At 43.0% G+C, this 20,282-nt stretch overlaps 1 protein-coding gene across 2 annotated transcripts; it reads right to left on the bottom strand.

Annotated features, from left to right (window-relative positions):
• Window positions 1-5,295: 5,295 nt before the first annotated feature.
• On the bottom strand, window positions 5,296-19,775 carry ATMIN (ATM interactor). 2 transcript variants are annotated; one of them, XM_028092654.2, is made up of 4 exons: window positions 19,442-19,775; window positions 10,636-10,761; window positions 9,655-9,854; window positions 5,296-8,993 (listed from the first exon to the last, which is right to left on the bottom strand). In XM_028092654.2, exons 1-4 carry the CDS (start codon window positions 19,769-19,771, stop codon window positions 7,181-7,183), a joined length of 2,469 nt encoding a protein of 822 aa, XP_027948455.1. In that variant the 5' UTR covers window positions 19,772-19,775; the 3' UTR covers window positions 5,296-7,180. The 2 variants fall into 2 exon arrangements, with proteins under 2 accessions (XP_027948455.1, XP_027948463.1); XM_028092662.2 differs by lacking the exons at window positions 10,636-10,761; window positions 19,442-19,775 and adding an exon at window positions 10,221-10,629.
• Between the last annotated feature and the right edge of the window lie 507 nt (window positions 19,776-20,282).

Raw genomic sequence — 20,282 nt, 5'->3', positions numbered from 1 at the left:
AAAGATTTTATTTATTTGACAGAGAGAGAGAGAGAAATAGCACGAACAGGACGAGGGAGGCAGAGGCAGAGGCAGAGGGAGAGGGAGAGGGAGAGGGAGAAGCAGACTCCCCGCTGAGCAGGGAGCCCGATGTGGGGCTTTATCCCAGGACCCTGGGATCATGACCTGAGCCAAAGGCAGACACTTAACTGACTGAGCCACACAGGCGTCCCCAAAATATTTCTTTCTTAAGAAAAACTCTTTTGTTGAGATAAGGGTTATAAATTCTATAGATTTGGGGGCAAACATAATGATTTAGAATTAAGAGGAGGGCCGGTCTGAACAAAGGAAGGGCCCAAATTTAAAGATGTGTAGTATTCTTCTTTTTGACCAAAACATTAGTTTGGCCAGCAAAATATTGACTAAGAGGTTTGTCTATGAATAAATTCGTCTATGAGTGTTTTGCATTTGGCATCTCTTTAGGTAATTTTTCAATTAACCTGATTAAGCCCTTCTGGGATCTTATTTGCATTAGCCTGGGTTTAGCTTGTTTTCTGTGGATAAAATCACTCCAGGTTTTGCCCCTTTCCATTCAGATTCAATCAGGATGTCCAGACTGGTCTTTGATGTCCAAGTCTAGATAAAGGAAAAATGTCTAATAGAATGCAGTCCCCATTAGGGTTCTAGGTCATCAACAAAACTTTCAGGGGAAATCATGCCACTTAAGGGTGTTAAGCATGTTCTAATGATGGCAACAGCTCTCTTCCTATCTCAGGGTAATGGTCTTAGTTGGGTTTTGGATCCTCTACTCCTCTCTAAACCAAGCATGGAGGGCTGTGTTTCACCCCTCATGCTATTAGTTTTGGATGTCTCATTAATCAAACTTTCCAAACTCCTGTTTTTCTCAAAACTTTAAAAATCACCACGTGGAACTGTGGCAGCACTAGACACGGCTCCTGCAGGGCCCGAGGTCACCTTCTGGGTGAGGCCGGGTTGAGGCCTGGGGACGCTGCCGAGGGTCTGGGTGAGGCAAGGAAGGGGCTGGAGGGGCAGGGAACCTGGACAGACAGAATGTTTTCTGACAGAGATGAAGGGGTGGCACTTTCAAAGGGCAAGGGGAAGATTTTAATTAATTCAGAATAAGGCCAGGCTACATTTGGACAAGTACATAGGACTTTGGTTACTCAGGGAGACTTTCCTTAATTTTTAGCATCTTTCTTTTTATTCTGGACGTGGCCCCCTTTTGTGAAATTTACCTGTATTTCAAGGACCATGCTATAAAATGATTGGAACCCAGAATCAAATTGCCTTTCACTCTCCCTCCCTCCACACTTAAGAGCTTCAGGACCCAGAGAGACCACAGAATCCTACCCCATCTCTCTGGGTATCCCCAGCTGGCCAAGGCCAAGCTGCATGACTGGAGGCCTCATATCTGGGGCTTTTTGGGGTGTCTGGGTTTGGGTCCAGCACAACTTCAGTGCTGCAGTTTAGGGGCTACTGAAGATCAAGGTGGGAAATAAACAGGGGCTCCTGTGGCTATGACCAAGGGCGTATCAGGGCAGTCACTGGTACCCCAGGGAATACTCTACCACTGTCTGCCAAGCTCACTGGGACGCTGGTGCCAGGAGACTCAGTGCCATGCTTTTGGTGTCCAGACTAAGCTCTGCCCCAAGCTCTACTACCAGCCACACAATACAGTAATTCCTTTGAATTTACAAGGCACTGTTCTAAGAGTTCTAAGCCCCTTCTGGGTATTATTCTCTTTATCCTGAGCAAATGCATGAGTGCCAAGGATCATTTTCTCCTTCCTTTGTTCCAGGCCTGGATAATTCTTTGTAGAGATTGTTTTGTACAGACTAGGATATTTAGCAGCATCCCTGGCCTCCATCCACTCGATGCCAATAGTATCCCTCAGTTGCGAGAATCGAGAATGCCTCCAGACGTTACCAAGTGCCACAAGGCCAAATCTGCCCAGTGAAGAACCAATGCTTTAGGGAATCCAATGCCTGTGTTCGCAGCTTCTCTGACAGTTTTACTTACAAAGCACAAGCCTTGGCACAGGGACAAAGGAAAAGTGGGCGAAGTCTGGCTTGCTGCATCCTGCAAAGCACAGGTGCTCTGGATCTAAAGCCCCCTGGTGCTCTCAGTTTTGTCTTGGTCCTTCAAGGTCTTCTGGTGGTACCTGCCCAGGTTACCCCCACAAGGAAGTGACCACAAGCCTGCTTCTTCTCTGAGACCATCTCATAATGACAGTAGGCCCACTTAGCCAGAGCCCAGAAAAGCTGTCAATATTCCCATATTTGTCTTTTGAGAGTGTGCATTATTGTTTTGGCAAGGTTTTCAAGAAAATTCTATGATGTTAAGTTGATGTATTTACATGTAATGGCATTGTTCAGAATTCCTTACTCTCAACATTCACTGCTTATGCCAAATCAACGTGAATATTAAGAGGTGGCCAAGACCGTGTATATCACTCCTTAGTAGCCACTGGCAAATTGATACATCACACATATATATGAAAATAGTCCTTGTTCCCGATTTAGCTCAAACTACAAACCTTTCTTCCCTGTGTATTTTTTTTTAAATGAAACAATTTCTCTGCTTATGACTGTTCACTTGAAAACATACCATGAACTAGTCATATTTTTAGTACCACAGGACTGTTAGCAATTTTATTTTAGTCTGCATGTATTCTGAAGGAAACTAGAAATCAAACATTTAATTCGGGATACATACCACCAGTTCTGATACTGTTCATGGCTCTATGAATGTTTAGTTTCAATCCTCATGACTGATTTCTCTCATGTAATTTCAGGAAAATGGAAAGTCAGAGAGATCCTTATTATGGTAGCTAGAGAACATTAAATCTGAAGACTTACTATTTAGGCACATATCTCGTTAGAAAACAGTGATTTAAATGGTTTTAAAATAGAACACATCTTGCCAAAAAGGTAAAAAAGAATAGACAGCAATTTCAATTAATAGCACTAGACTCTCAAATACAGCTAAACAAAAATTGTTCCCATGAACTGAAATAAGCCAATATAAATAATTCCGAAAGCATAGTTGGCTTAAGTTTGGATGGTTTCTTAAAAGTGTACTTTAAGGGGCACCTGGGTGGCTCAGTGTCTGACTTTTGATTTTGGCTTGGGGTCATGACCTCGGGGTCCCGGGATCAAACCTTGCGTAGGGCTCAGCGGAGTCTGCTTGTCTCCCTCTCCCTCTGTGTCCTCCTTCCTCCCACGCTAGCGCACGCTAAGTAAATAAATAAATCTTTAAAAAAATGTACTATAAAATCTTAATTTCTGAAAGCTCACTTTAAATAGGGAGATGTTAATGCGGTGCATCAGAAGGTTAAATACCCTTTGTGATTAATTAAGATGCATTTGACTTCTGCCAAGTTTTTATTGCAGCACAAGCTCTACATTTTCTGAAGTCACTAAATTTCTCGTTACAGCACAGGAAAAGAAGATAAAGTAGGAAGGGGATGACTTTCAAATTCAATCCTAAACAGCAACATGTTTGAGAGGCAATCATAAAACCAAACAAGGATATGGAAAAAGCAATGGATCACCAGAAAGCAAAGAGTAAAAAAGCTGCAAGCAAAAACAGTAAAAGATGCCATGCTTGGAACAAGGTCTTACTGACAGATATCAGGCGAAGAAGCTCATGCCTTTATGACAAACAAAAAAAAACAAAACAAAGCTTTGTTCACATTGAAATGGCATATATAGTTTTGAGAATAACAAAGTCACCATGGAGAAATATTTTTTCAAAAAAATTTCATTTTCTCAAATATTTTTTACAATTATTTTGTTTCTTTTTTGTAGCATTCTGTCCCCTAACATTAACTTTCTTGACAGTCACATACCAAAAGTCTGTGGCAGGGCCTCGGCAGTAAGTTTCTGCTATGCCAACCGTCACTATTTTGACTTTGTGGACTTAGAACAAAGTTACAAATGTGTGCATTTTGTTATTAGTAAGGCAGTATAAAATTTGGAGTTTTTTTCTGAAGTTTGTCGAAAGGAATATTGGTACTCTTCCAGTGTTACAGACAATGCTTGAATTTATTCACGTGGTTTGGGCATTTGCTCCTTTCACACACACGTTATTAAATGTAGTGCCACAGCTGTTAGTTTGAGAACACTGACAACCTGGGAATCCCCTTCATCTTTAGCCTACCTCTCCTGATATGTAAGCTAATACCTCAGGGCCAATTGACACTGACGACACAACTGAGAGAACCCTTTGGATTGGAACACTGCAACACAAGCGTATTTACTTGACTACCTTCTTGGCAGTAACATTATACTAGCCAACATCTTGATGAAGAAACTAGATGAAAATCCATGTCATTTAACAGTTTTTAGATGTTGGGAATATAAAGCCAAAAGACAGACATGCTCTCTCCCAGAGCCAAATCTGATCGGCGATACTTAACGCACTCCGATGTGAACACACACATCTGTTGTGAAATATAAGGAAAATTAAACTGCATGAATACTTGAGACTTCAAAGCTTTCGTCCCTAAATCCCCAAAGGTACACGTTTCTCTTTCAAGAGCCTTCCGACGACCCGAGTGAGGAGCGCTGCTTGAAATAAAGCGGAGTAAATGCTCCTTAGAGTCAATATCAGATGGCAGGTTTTGGGGAGGTTTGGACTGGAATTAAGGTAAACCTTCTAAAACTGAGGCCATAAAGGATTACTTCAAAGCATCACCCTGTCCATTTGCCACTACTAATAAAACAACTTCACAACTAGACTGACATGGATACATTTTCTTCAGATCAAAAGAAGCTTCAAACCTTACTGAGCATCTTTCAGGTAAGTCTACAGAAATTTTGTTTTTATTTCCTCTTTATATCAGGGAATCAGAAATACAGTGATGGACTTTCTGCAAATTAGTGACTGAGCAAAGAACTACTCATATTCTAACCCCTCTTATTTTTGCTCGTAAGCTAGAATTACATTATTTACAAAGATAAAAGGGACCCCATTATAAAATGATGCATGTCACCTTTGGCAAATGCATGAGTTGGAGTAATTGCCTTTGAAATTCTTCAAAAACTCAAAACCGTAAGGTGAATAGTTTTTATCAAAAACTTCACATCAAAATACAAAATTTAGTAATGGAGTGTCTTTTCATTTTCTTCTACTAGGAAAATTATTAGTAGAGTTTCATGAACAAAGGTAAAACAGTAATGAAAATAACTAGGTACAACCATTCCATCCTGTGACTACCAGAAGATGACGGGTTTGTGAAAAGTCAAGGCAACCAAATAGGTCACATTATGTCAAAGAATTCACAAAAAAAGGTAGAATTCTCACTTCTCTTTAATCACTGAATTTCAGTTTTTACGAATAATCTTAGGACAATTCAGGTAACTAAGGTTTTGAGAGGGAACAGTTCTTGTACATGAAGAACTATGACATGCTCAACTGTTCTGTAAATAACTCTATTGGCTGGATTATCAAACATTTTCACAGAAACAAATTTTTTTAAAGCCAAAGATCACTGCATTTATATTTACAAAAAAGCCATAAACAAACATGCACTTCTCCTTTACTGGGAGAACTGAAATCAATGTTTGAACATTAAGGCAGTGACAATTCTAAAACAATGAAATTCTAAGTTAAGGCTTTATGTTTGTTTTGAAACCCATAGTCATAGGCCACTGTGACCAAAGCAAACTCTTATGTACCAGGTTGGGTTCATCTCTCCAGGATATGTTATTTATTCACTACCAACTATTCTTCTACGTGATAGGAATTAGTAGTAACATCATCTATGTACTTGGGGTTATTAGTCTACTCCTTAGGTTTTGAGGATTTTGCCTTCTGCTGAAGGCAGAATAAGCATGTGCCTCAGAAGGAACTTTTTCTTAATAAACTTAGAAAATGTACAGTTTGCACCGATTTTTCCTTGACTGAAAGTTGGACAATCCTAAATACAGTAAACCTCCAAAGCACATATGACCATGCTCCCATCTAAAAACATGGATGTTCTTGATTACTGAAATAACTGGTCTTCACCTCTTTTTTTGAACACTGGTATTGCCATCTAAACAAATAAAGCAACAAAATGCAGAATACCTTATTTTAGGTGGATCTGTTCTATACTTGCTATCCTCAAGGCACAAATAACATCCTTGCTAGGCCAATGTCTTTCCTTATTCAAGGAAAAGATGAGAAGTGGATGAGAAGATTCACTTTAGGATAATTGTTGATTGCACACTTGCCCTAACAACTTACACTGAAACTTAGCAGGTGGGGATGTCCTTTTCTCTCCCCCCCCTTTTTTTTTTTTAACATGTAGAGAGACAAAACTCAGATCCAGCCTACGGGTACACTTTGAGAAGCAGCTGTGGGAGCACGACCCTCACCTACTGGGGAGAGCAGGAGGGATGTTCCCAGAGCACACTCCAGTATGAGTGTCCACGGCTGGAATGACATACGGTTACTCAGACTATTTACATTAAGTGCTTGCCGCTACTTCTTGAAGCAGTAATTTTACAGCAACATGTCTTGTGACAAAAGTACTGTACACTTGGGTTGGTATCAGCAATAGTTCATGTAGAGGAAGAATGGCACTGACTACATGAAGATGGTCTCAAAAGCTAGACAGCTGTAGTTCTCATTTGTCTTCAAGGGAGAAAAAAGTGAGATGTCAAAGCAGATGAAGCCGCAGGCAGCATGAGTCCCACGCCATTGAAGCGCTGGAGCTTACATCTGATGTGTGGCATCCGATTTCTTTAGATTTACTATCAGGAAACAGGAATTTCTAACAAACACTGTCAAATATTGTCGGTGCAATTTAAGTTAAGCAAGACACATTTCCACTGAAATGTTTTGAAGATCTGAAAAGTCTGTACCCTAGTACCTGGTAAGCTTGGCTTCGGCTAATTGCTAGATGGGCTTGAAAGGTGTGAAATACACTTGTGTTTTTAAGATGGGAAGACTCACTGTGACAGGGCAAATGTAGGCAACAGAAACTATTTTTAGATCAACATCTTACACTTTATAATACACTCACATTTATACACAAATTTCATGTTTACAAGTACAAAAGGCAAAGACCCTCCAAGAATTGAAGTAAATGCATCAGTAACTACATTCAATAGTGTTAACACTGTTGTCCCACTCTCCATTTTCCAAACCCAGAAGGAAATCATAAACGCTGGTGCACGCTCGGACTTCATTTTTAGAAGTTGGAGACCGTGTGTAGTTCCGCACACGTCTGGGTTTCTACAGAGCTGAACTGAGATTCCATTGTGTTCCAGGCCAAATCAGCCAGAAGAAAGTCATCCATGGCTGTTTGAGTTTCGTTGCTGGTGAAGAACAAGCTCCCCAAGGTTTCGAAGCCAGAATTCATGGTCTGTGTTTCTGTACTGTTCAACTGAACTTTGCTCTCTACAGCAGGTATGTTTTTAGCACTGGACATTCCTTCAGTTTGGGTCTCTGTGTCAGATGAATCAGTACTCATGGAAAAGCTGGAGTGTTTCAGAATACTTCCCAGAGGCAGGTGGGGGCTACTGTCTAAAAAGAAGTTTAAGTCTGTCTGTGTCTGCGTGTCAAACATTTCAAGGCCTAAGAAATTAGAATTTCCCCTACAACTATAGGACTGAGCAGATGTATCTGCAAGGAAGAAGTCCGTTTGGGTCTCTATGTCCAGTGATTCCAAGACAGGCTCGGTGGTCATGGTGTTAAGCTCACTCTCTTCAGTTTGAGTCTGGATATTTGAGGCGGACAAAAACTCTTCAATATCAAAATCGATTGCGGGATTCTGGGTTGGGCCAGATGGGAGCTGGGGGTCAGGTCCCGTATTCGTGTCAGACAAAAGACTACGATTGTCCAGTGTCTGACTGGGCAGATTACTTGACAAGATGTTTTCTAAATCGCTTAATAAGTCTATAGTTTGGGTCTGGTTATCTGTCATGTTCTGTGAAGGAAGCATACTGTGCTGTGCACTGAAGTTTATAATTGGTGCAGATTTCTCAAGATCTTGATGTAAAGTCTTAGGGTGGTTCTGAGGTAACAAATCATGAGTGACGGTCTCTGCTACTAAGCTGCTGCTTATAATGCTGTCTGCAGAAACACCGTAGGATGAATGGACGCTCCCAAAAATGTCTCCACCCATAACAGCCTGGTCCATCTGTACTCGGTCATCTGTCAGACCTTGCATTCCACTGGTCTGGGTTTCTCTGGAGATCCCGCCTGACTGGTAACAGGCATCTATAAACGCATCAGTCTGAGCAGCTATGGATGAGGTCACCTTAGAACTGGGCAAAAATGTTTGAGTATGAACACTGATGGGAAGGGAGACTTGAGAACCAAACGTCAAATCTGTTTGAGAACAAGACGATACAGAGGAATCAGGCCCAGCCCACTGTGTGGAAGGTATGAAGTGTTGTGTGGTGTAAGACAGGTCTGTCTGTACGTTGATTGAAGAAATGCTGTTCTTCTGGTATGTGTTCCCTAGTTCTTGTAAAGGATTAGACAGGCTCTTCCCCAAGTTCACTTGAACACCTGTACTAACTGGTTCCATAGCAACAGGACTTACAATTTTTGAAAGAGGGAGACTTTCCTTAAGACAGCCAGCCTCTGAATCTAGGCCGAGGATCAGGGTTCCGATTGACAAGGGCAGTATGTGCACAGCGCCCGGGGCAGAACCCTGATGATCGACACCCAACACCACAGGCTGGGCGGAGGAGTCGGCTGTAGGCACAAAGACAGGCATGGGAGAAAACTGCATAACAGGAAGTTTCACCACAGCCACTTTGGGCTTGGGTAAAAGCAACTTCTGAGGGTATCTCGGAGGTGTTGTAAGAGTCTGCTTTCCAGCATTAGAGCTGCAAGAGTCTTCAAAAGAAGCGACCAGCTTTATATCTGAAGTTTCCAGTTCTTGAGTGTCTGATCTTGGAACTGGTTGGGTGCTCAAGGACTCAGTGGGCTTACTGGACAACTTCTGGCTGGGCAGGCAGCTCTCCATTTTCCTTTTCTTACGAGGTGGATCCCTGAAACCAAGGACAGAGTAAAAAGAGAAAAACGAGTTTAGGCTGCAGCTTTCTTCAACCCTGGTGCGGTCTCTTCAATTACTTAACAAATGCTGCTCCCCATACCTAGAGCAGAGGTCAGACTCCACCAGGTGAGGAGAGATCGATCCTTCTGTGCCTCTCTGAGAACTGGGCCTACTATATGGTGGGGAGAAGTGCAGGAACATGCGAGTAGGTAAGGAGGAAGCACATCTTTTTTGGGGGCATACCTCTAAGTACTCTAGCACTCAGCTCTGTAAGCACGAGGAAGCGAACAGATTATTTAATGCAACTTTTACCGTTCCTAAAGTAGGAAGCTATTACTCCAAATATAAATTTGACCTTTTTAAGATGAGGTACAGTTTCACGATAAAACTTAACTCTTCAACAATCTAACATCCCTTTGATGGAAAATGCTGGAAGCTGGGATTTTCAATTGGGAAGAAATAAGGAAGAACAACTGAGTTAGACAGATGTGGATCATTTGCTAGTACTGCTCGCTTTTCCGAAAGCTCCCCTCTTCCACGTCATGTTTTTTCTCCGTTATTCCTCCTTTCTCTCTGCACTAACGGCTTTCCAGAAGTTTCATTTGAAATTCTTCCCACACCAACGGACTCCTGGGCCACCGTTTCTTCCCCTTTACCTGTGCTCTGCCGGGATCTCATGGCCAGTGCGGTAGACGTGGGACTGTAACGCAGTTCTGCTGGCATAGGGACAGCCGCACGTGCACTGGAAGGTCTTGCCGCAGTCCTCGGCGTGCCTTTTCAAGTCCCACTCCGTGCCGTAGGAATTGCTGCACTTACTGCACTTATGCTTCTTTTCAGCATGCATCTTCATAAAGTGCTAGGAAGAACACAGAAGGGACGAAAGTGGAAAACCGCATCTGCTCAAAACATTTCAAAAACCAGCCCCGTACCTGCATTAACAATGAGTTCGCATGACAAACTAGAGCAGTCTACATCAAAAGAAGGAAAAGCAGGCAAACTGCAGTTTATCACATGCCCCTTCTCCCTGTCTCTGCTGCTTTGGGAAAAGTGAAGACCCTCTTTGGAAGCAATTCATAGTACCCGCCATTTAGGTTTTATAAATGAGTGCTGCAGGCAGGAAAAAGTCCTCCCTGCTTTTCTCAGGACCCCTCCAGCCAACCCTCTGGGAAGTATTTCAGCTGTTGGTCTCTGCCAGTCCTATGTGACCTCTTTCCCCACTCACTGGGACCCTCCCTCCTCCTCAGGCAGCTACTTCTGGAACTCTTCCTGACTTCGGCAGCTTCGTGCTTCCTTAGGAGAACTTTTCCTTTGTGCTTTGCTCCTCTGGCCTTGGAGGCACACAGAGTCATGCAAGAGATGTGGAGTACACATTTCTCATTTGCTGCTGAACCGGTCTTCTTGTCTTTCTCTCTAAACCCTCTTGTGGACATCTCCTCCTCCAGAACAAGCCACGTCTCCTTCACTTCGTTACACTCCATTCATGTCTTCCCCAACAGGGAGACTCCTCGGTGGCTATTCTCACAGGCAGCTTTCTTGGAGAGTTCTCCAGTTATGTTTGGTGAGTGACAGAATGCACGTTAGGTTTATATCACCTGCATTTCATCCTCAGAGAAGTATACTTAAGACAAATAAAATACCTGTTTTACGAGAGAAAATTGAGAAAATGGTCTGTCAGGGCCTCTAGGGCATCCTTCAATTGGACAACAGTAGAATTTCGGTACAGTTTTCAAATCTTTTCTTATTGTTGGATTTACTATGCCATCCTGCAAAAGAAAAAATTACTTAATAATTATTAAAAAACAAATAAACAAACAAAAACCCAATGGAACTGGCTGGGACCAGAAACAAGGAATGACTAAAGATGGGCACAAGGGATCTTTTAAGGGAGATAAAAATGTTCTAAAATTAGATTGTGGTACTGGTGGCACAACTATGTGACTCTACTAAATAATTAAATTATCCACTTAACATGGGTAAATGTTATGGTGAGCTAAATTATATCTCAATAAATCTGTAAAAATTTTTCAAAACAAAAAAAACCCCCATGTTGCTAAAACAAATCTATACATTCCTTTAAAACTCCTCCTTCTAAACTTAAAGTCTCTGTCCTCAAAGCCAGCTTTCTCTGTTTGTAAGTGGTATACTCACAGTTTCTCAGGTTCAAGATTTTGGTACCACCCTAATTCTTCCCTTCCCTTTCATCCCACCCTCCCTGAAAAAAACCTCCTTTGACTATGGTCTAGGCCTTCCTCCTAGCATCATGACTTTCTCTGATCCTCAAACCCCCAAAGTAGGTGAAGCTACTCGACACAACTTTTTATACAGGAACTTGAATATAGTCACCATGCTAGGTTTGAAATTTAATAATCATTAGAGTAACCAGTACTTATATAGCTTTTATTACTGTGTCAGGCATTTATATATACTAACTCATATAATCCTCATCATCCTTTGTTATTAAGTATGTGACTAAATTTTTGGCTGGGAGTTTAAAATAACTGGTGACTTAATTTAGCTTGCAGTTTTGGTGCCCTTGATGAGTTCACATACTGCAGGTGTGAGACATCTATGACCTCCAGTATAATTCCTGTCTGGCCCTAAAGGAAGGTAGTGGCGGTGACGGGGGTTGGGGGGTGGGGATAGACCTCTCGACAGGTCACTGGGAACAACAGGACATGTACTCATGTAACCAGGGCTCAAGGGTAAAAGAGCATCTGGCTCCGGGGGTCCCAAAACAGACCAAGTTTGGCCACTCACCGCTGACACAAAGGCAGTGAGACAAGTGGCGGGGAAACAAGAAAGGGATTTATTTCAGTGAGTCCAGCACCATGAAGACAGTGGACTCACATCTCAAAGACTGTCTCCAAAGTGCTGAAAATACTTTCAGGTTTACGTAAGGAAAATGTGGGATAAAGGTTGGTGGGTACGTGCAGGCAGGCAGTAAAGGTGAGGTCAGTCGCTCTCTTGCTGGTGTAAAGGCAGTCCCTGTTGCTTGAGGGAATAGTTTTGGGTCCTCATCAAGGGATGCTTTGCCCCTGGGTCTTTTGCCTGAGTCAAGAGATAAGCTGGAAAGAAGAATGTAATCAATTAGAAAGTACAGACTGAGGTCAAAGTGGAGGGAGTAGAAGTCCCTGTTCATGCAGGCCACAGCTGCTGCTGCAGCACTTAGGTATTTTGGTCATCTCGTGTTCTGATGAGAAAGGATTCATTACTGTTGGAACATGTCCACTTCCTTCTCTACCATTAATGTTTCTGGAGAAGTGAGAAATGAATGGTCATGTGGCTAAGACTCCTTCCCAGTGGATCTCAAGAGGAACATGTTGATCTTGTTGAGTCTGTGTCCATTCGTGGAGGGGAAAAGAAGCTGTTCTTGTTTTATTTTTACACAGCACAATTTATCTTTCCATATCAAACTCAATTAGTCCTCCATGTCTTCCACACTGGTCTATCCTTTTACAATCCTACTGCACTATACTGTTTAGATATTCATATTCATTTGGGTTATTTAAATGGTCTCTTACATAATTTTCCTTCCTCTTCTAATGTTCTACCAAATTTGACATTCTGAAAACTTATTTGTATGTATCACTTATCCATGTGTTATGCCTCCAATCTCCCATTATAACCGTATCTTTTTCTGTTCCCTTTTCATACACCACCCTACTCAGCCTCACATTCTTCCCACTTCCAGTTGCACCATCTATTAAGGCTCAATTTGTCCTACATTCTCCTGGCTCTCTTACGGCAGACTGTGATGGTGGAAGAAGCACTTGGCACTGAAAGACCTATACACCACTTCTACCACCAATTAGGGGTGTGGCCTTAACCTCTCTGAGCCAGTTTATTCATTTCTGAGACAGATACAACAGGTAACTCTCAGGATTATCTTGTATTGGATTAGCATAAAGCGAGCCCAGATCATATTCTCAATCAACACTCCCTTGTTCTGCTTACCACCATCCAGATGTAGAGATCTATTTCCTGTTTGAATTCCAAGAAAATAAAACTTAAGCTATTTTAAATATTATCATTTTTTTCTAGAGTTCCTGTCTCTCCAACTAAATTTCGTAAGGGCAGAAACTATTTTGTACACCTCTTGGTATTATCTTAATGCTTAAAGAAGAGAGCAATTGCCTGCTAAATGTAGAGCATTTTTTTGAAAGGCAGTCCTGCATAGAGTAGTGGTTTTCAGCCCTGGGGCCTGTGAAAAATCACATGAGACACTTAAAATCTCTGTCTGGTTTCAACTCCAGGTATTTTGATATCATTAGTTTGGGGTGGGGACTAGGGATCCATATTTGGTTGTTAAATCTCCCCAGATGATCCCAAAGTACAGTCTAGCTTTTGAACCTCTCATATAGTGGTTAAACCCTTGGGTTCTGGAATGTGGACTGGCATAGTTTGAATTCTCTACCTTGCCACTTTCTTGTGAAGTATCTTGGTTTCCTTATCTATAAAGTAGGCAAAACAGGATCTATTTCAGGGCTGTTGTGGGGATTTAGTCAATAATGTATAGAGTTTGGAACAGTGCTTATCACATAATCACTCAGTTATTATTGCTGACCTATTTTCTTTGGAGAGTTTTGTTTCTTCTTTTGCTTTTTGCCAACCAACTTTATGCCAATGATCTAATCTAAACCAGTACTTTACATTAAATACTGTCCTTGTGGAAGTCGGACTGAAAGGCTCTTCTGTTAAAACACTGGCAGCTGCTAGCTTTAATGACAAGTGACGTGGTCTCTTATCACCAAACTCATCCTATTCACCAATTCATCTAGCGTTTGTTCGTTTTTTAATGAAATACTTTCAGTTAACTTATTATTTTTCCATCTAGTGTTATCAGCAAGAGAAAACGAAATGTGGGGAGAATATTAAGGAAGACTCAGAAATCACTTCATTCACCGAATAATTATCAAATTCCTCTTAGTGATATGCCAGGGAGATGGCCCCTTCTGTTCAAATGTTCCACAAAATTCCTACAAGGTCACTACAAAATTCATGCTCACTTCTAATACCCTCTCAACTCTGCTTAGCATGCCTTTTATTTATTTTTTTAATTTTTATTTATTTTTAAAGATTTTATTTATTCATGAGAGAAAGAGAGGCAGAGGGAGAAGCAAGCTCCCTGCAGAGCAGGGAGCCAGATGTGGGACTTTGACCCCAGGACCCCAGGATCACGACCTGAGCCAAAGGCAGACACTTAACCAACTGAGCCACCAAGGTGCCCTAGCATGCCTTTTATTATCCCTTTTTAAACTCCCAATCATGTTCTCAAATACCCGTTCACTTCACTTTTTAAAAGTTAATGCATTTTTTTTTTTTTTGGAGATGTTTTAGGTTCACAGCATAATTAAGTAGAAAGCACCGAGAGTTCTCACATTATCTCTCCCTCCCCAAACACGAACAGCCTGTTCCACTATTAACAATTATCCCCCACCAGAGTGGTACATTTGTTACAATCAAGGAACCCACACTGGCACATCATTATAACCAAAAGTCTTATATTACAGTTCATTGTTGCTGTTGTACATTCTATGGCTTTTGACAAATGTGTAATGACACATATCCACTGTTATACTATCACACAGTATTTTCACTGCCCTAAAAATCCTCTGTGCTACACCTATTCCTAACATTCTTTCCCTTAAACTCACCCTGGCAACCACTAATCTTTTTTGCCTTTTCCAGAATGTCATATAGTTGGAATGATACAGTATGTACCCTTTTCAGATTGGCTTCTTTGATTGAGTATCCACATGACCTAAATTTCCTCCATGTCATTTCATGGCTTGAGAGCTCATTTCTTTTTAGTGCTGAGTAATATGCCATTCTCTGGAGGTACCACAGTTCATCTATCCATTCACCTACTGGTGAACATCTTGCTAGCTTCCGAGTTTTGGCAATTATTCACTTCTCTTTATGTGTCTTCTACCACCTCCCTCAGCTTTCTTTTCACTGTTACATCATTAGTTCAAGTCATCCCGACTCTGGACTTTTATCATTAACCTCTTAACTCATTTCTGTAACTTCAATCTCTTTTTCATTCACTTTGCCAGATTCCTTTTTCTAAAGTATAGCTCTCATTATGTCATTGCCTCACTCAAACATTTTTAGTGGCACCCCAAATCTACCCGAGTCCAAATTTCTCTAGCTTGAGACATTCAAGTCCCTCACTATATATATATATATATATATATATATATATATATATATATATATAGCTTTGAATTGTCTTTCTCTTCTGTTACTTACCCGTTTTGTCTAATGGAACTACTTAAAATCCCCCAAACGTTTTCAAGGAGAGGAATGTATTTGTATCTTCTCTTGCATTTGGGAATGTCTGGACAGAATAAATGTTCAAAAAAAAACCTGGGAGCATTATACTGAACATGTTCATGTAGCCATTAAAGCCAAAACTGTATCATGCACCAGGATGAACCACTAAAGACAGCTGTAAAGGACATCAACAACCCCCCTGTGGCCTTTATTATAGGCATGGCACCAACCTGAGAGTGTTCACTTTCCTGCTTTCTGAGGGCCAACTCCTCACCCCCCCCATCACCATCTCCCCGTCCCAGTTCCAGGGCCTTCCTGTCCTGAGACAACAAACTCAAAACATAGGACTTGGCTGAGATGAGGGTGGGGGAGATAAGAAATGGGGATGGCACAATACCACATGAGCCACAGTGAGAAAGTCACGTTCTATTCTGGCATCCTATATATCTGCTCAAAAACAAAATTCATCAGACTTCTTGTACTTATCTTTTGTAAGCATGACTAAAAAGATAACACAAAAAATACTTCATGTTTTGCATTCCTTTTTTGGGTACCTGTTACATACAAAACATTTTAAAGTAAAACACATTTCAAAAATATTTATGAAACATTTTAAGTAAAAGAATTTGGAAAAAAATCTGTGAGAGGAAACAATAAAAAAAACAAGATGGAAAAAAGTAAAGTATACAGAAGAAGAGAAAAACAGGAGTAAGGACACACTTTAAGGAGAAAGGGTAAAAGGAAAGGATTTTAAGAATAGTGGGGGTGAAAAAAAGGCATTATAACTACACCAGCACCTGACTGCCTTCACAGAAAGCATCCAAGAAGAAAACCAGTTCGCTCTGTTGTCTTCTTATTGTAAATTTAAACTTGGAGGTCTTTGTACAATATGGCCTATAGAATGACTTGGAACCTTTCTTTTCCTTTTTTTTTTAAAGATTTTATTTATTTATTTGACATAGCGAGAAAGAGCACAAGCAAGAGGAGCAGAAGAGGGAGAAGCAGACTCCCTGCTGAGCAAGGAGCCCGATGCGGGACTAGATCCCAGGACTGTGGGATCATGACCTGAGCCGAAGGCAGACGCTTAACTGACTGAGCCACCCAGGCATCCTTTTTTTTTTTTTTCTTAAACAACAACAACAACAACAAAACAACTTCCTTGCTAATCATTAAAAGCAAACCCGGGACCAAACATAATACAAAATCCTTTAAGCCAGGTTTTAAAAACATAAATGCTGCTGGGTTAAGAGGTTCTTTAAGGGCCCTCCTGTCCCCTTCACTGCTTTCAAATAAGGAATAAAAGAATCTCTGAGAAATATCCATTTACTCTTACTCTTCCTTTCTCTTAAATCCCCAGCTTTCATTTCCCCAGGGATCCCCCTGCAGGTAAGGCTAGACAGGGCATTTCCAATTTCCTAACAGGAGATGAAATATAAGAACCTATATAAAACCAAATGGCTGCATGTCCTTACACCCTACAATTTAATCCCCATTCTTACCCACCATCCTTTAGAAGGGTTTGTTAATTATTTACATCAAGAAGGGAGTATTTGTTTGTGGGCAGGGTACCTTGTGAAGAAAGTCTAGAATAAAATAAGGACCATATAGCAACTAATGGGGAAGAGGATAAAAGATTATCATAACCTAGAAAAAATAAAAACTAGGAAAGAAACTATAAAAATTTGCGAGTAGCTGTAACCAAGAGAACCAGTAGGAAAAATTCCCACTGAATATTATGCAAATCTGCCAAGCAGCTATACTCAGACCACCTTCAGGGCAGAAAGTAGGCAGGCACTCGATTGATACTGGATTCTCTCCAAACAGCTTTCAAAACCACAAGGAGCTCCCAGTCAACTCTGGTCCCCAGGCCTCCTCCTTCTCCCTCACTCCTTCTAATACTTTGAAAACAAGTGTCACGAGTAATGTTTGAACTCAAGGGCCTTCTCCTCAGAATGCAGACGGAGAGTAGAGATTCACCACACTGGTACGGCTATTTTGTCACAGAGGTCATGCTCACGAAAGGAAATGAACCCCTTTCCTCTAATACAGCAGATGCTCAGGGGTGGCTGGGTGCTGGCTGTGGTTAGAAAGCCACAGCAAGGCAGGAAAGTGAACCTCTTTGACAAGAAAAAAAAACCAAAAGCAATGATGGTTCTGGGTGAGATTTCTTTAATTCCTCCTGACACAGGTCTCCCTAGTGCTCTATGAAGGAAAATCAGGACAGTCCACTTTTCCCTTCAGCACCTTTAGTTCAGAAAGGGATCTTGAGTGCACTGTGCTGTCTTCAGACAAGAGATCAGTATCTGAAAACCAGCTTAGAAATGGGAGAATGACTTCACACAGGCTCTAAGCAGGGGAGGATACTGCTGCTTTGAAAAGTCCAGTAAAGATCTGATTATCAATTTGTGTTTGCTTCAACTACTCCTCCTTCTTAAGCCTATTATATTTTATATTTTGTATGTGCCCTGTATACTGCATGTGTCTGTATATTTTGTATATATGTATGGGTATCTTCAGATATTCGTAAACTTATTTTAAGAACATCATTAGAAATAAACCTATTGTATGCTATCACACTAGTCCTGAAGAGTAAATGGTATCTTTGTGCTTAACAGACGCTTCACAAAGTCTTGGGAGCGAGCGCGCTGCAAATCGCAATTCCAGAGAAAAGGACCATAAACCTGTTAAAAAGCGCTTGTTAGAGTGATCTTTGGGCCAATACAGTCCTGGTCAGACTGGCAGCCTCTCTTGTGCTCAGAGACGTAGAGTGTCCTGGCTGTTTCTCAGTGAGGACACGATACTAAAAGAGGGTGATGGCCGTTGTATACGAGTTGAGAGAACCAAGGGGCGTAGATTTCCTACAAACCACCTAGTTCACCCACTGAAATTAAAATATAAGGAAAAGGAAGGATTTCGTTAAAATTTAGTATGATAGAGAAAACACAAGATCGAAGACCGTTCGTTCCCAAAGACCACTGAAGAGTTACCGCACTTGGGTCCTGGAAGAAACGGAATCTGTTCTGAGGAAAACTGCAGCCCCACCTGGCGGGTCCTCCTCAGCACATTTCCGGACTGGCCTCCCTAATCTTCACAGGGGACCGACGTTGCGTCTGTTCAGCTGGGGCGCGAAGGGGATTCCCTCTCCCGGGCAACATGTCTGTCCTACTATGCCCTCGAACCTCCTGGTAAATTAAATGCTTATCAGAAGCCTGATTCTAAGGAAGTCTCCAAGGAGGACCTACCTGAAGGGCAGACAGAACAGGCAACATGCTAGGTAATTCACCCTTAGTCCTGAATCAATTCAGACCATCAAAAGCTACATTCACAAAACTGCTTTGAGTATCATGCTTTGGAATTATGTCACTGTTGACAGAGAGGAGCAAGAAGTGGTGGAAGGAAACTTCCTACCGTAATGACTGGGAAATTGTAACTTAACAGCTCTAAGGTGGGGCCGGACATCGGACTTTCAGTGAGCTTTCCACAGATGTCCACTAAAAGTTAAAAAATCACTGCCCCATTTTACAGAGGGTGGAAGGGATGTTCACACCGTTGTCATGTTAACATACGGGTGGCCTTTTGAAAGAAGACCTGCGGGAGAAATTTCCCGTACGTCTCCTTCCTGAGCAAACCCGAGTCTATCAATACTGTGAAAACGTGTAACTGAAGGTGCTTCGAGGCACATGTGCAGCTCCCCTTTAAAAACCGGGCAGGACCTAAAGGCCTCAAGGAGGTATTGTGGGTGTGGCGGAAAGCACTCGGGCTTTAGAAGCAGAGACCAGGTTTAAATCCCAGCTCTAGTCCGGCTGCGCAATCGGCTTCTCATCAGTAGCGTTGAGGGGGAGGATGAAACGGACCTCACGAAGTTGCTGGAACTCCCAAGGTCCATGTGTCGAATGCCCGGGCCGCGAAGCCAGAGGCCAGCAGTCCCGGCTCGTCCGAGCCCCACAGCCGAGTGGCATGACACAGTGTTTTCCCACTGCGCGTTCCTGCGTGCTAGCTCCCACTCTGCCCCGCCGGGACTCCCTGGCCGGTTTGGCCCGTTTTGTGGTTGGACGCCGGCCGGCGAGGCTGCACACACACGGCGCAATCCCGGCCGCGCCGCCCCGCATGCCCCAGCCCGCGCCCGAGCCCCAGGCCCGGGGAGGAGCCGTTCCGCGGCGGGCTCACCTGCAGGCGGTGGCTCTTGACCAGGTGCATGTTGAGCGCCGGGCTGTTGGGCAGAATTTTGCCGCAGCCGCGCACGGTGCACAGGATGTTGGTTCGCACGGCCCGGGACAGCTCGCTCACCGACGGCTGGATCAGCTCCCGGGCCGGAGGCGCCGGAGCCGCGGGCTGCTGCCTGGCCGCCGCGGGCCGCGGCCGGCTGCCCCTCAGCCGTCCGGGGGGCCCCCACGGGCCCGAGGCGGCGGCGGCGGCTCCCCTCGCGGCCGTCGGGACGGTCGGGGCGCCCGAAGCCAGAGCCGCGGACCCCGCCGCCGCCGCCTCAGAGGCCGCCATGGCTCCCGCACGACAGAAGGACCGAGCGAGTAGGCCCCGCCTCCCGCCGCAGCCACTTCCGGCAGGGGGCGGGGCCTCCAGGCTCATTAGCATCCGGCGGGGCCGGGACGGCCGCGGCGCCCCCTGCCGGCCATAGAAGGAGCGTCCGCGGGAAGCCGCCGCCGGGTGAGGCAGGAGGGTTACAAAACTTAACGGGGGTTCTTGCGGACAGGTCGAAGGTATTGGTTCCACGAATGCATTCTTCATCTTCCCACAAGCCTTAACCTTGGGCAATAATTGGATAGAACAAAAAGCAGTACGTTCAGGAACTTTATTTCCCCAAAGATTAGAAACAACCCAAATATTCAATAGCAGGAGAGGCAATAGTATGTTAATTACATCTATTGTTTATTGAGGGCCTACCAAGTGCTAGACATTGGGGAAAGCACTTTTCATTTCCTATCTCATTTTGTCCTCAAAACAAGTGTAGCGGGTACGTACTATAAGTTTTCCCTCATTTTGCAGAGAAGAA

The sequence above is a fragment of the Eumetopias jubatus genome, unplaced genomic scaffold (genome assembly GCF_037043125.1).
Source record: "Eumetopias jubatus isolate StellerSeaLion01/CBP00866 unplaced genomic scaffold, mEumJub1_p1.0 scaffold_10, whole genome shotgun sequence".
NCBI lineage: Eukaryota > Metazoa > Chordata > Mammalia > Carnivora > Otariidae > Eumetopias > Eumetopias jubatus.
This window is presented reverse-complemented; position numbering and strand designations above follow the sequence as displayed.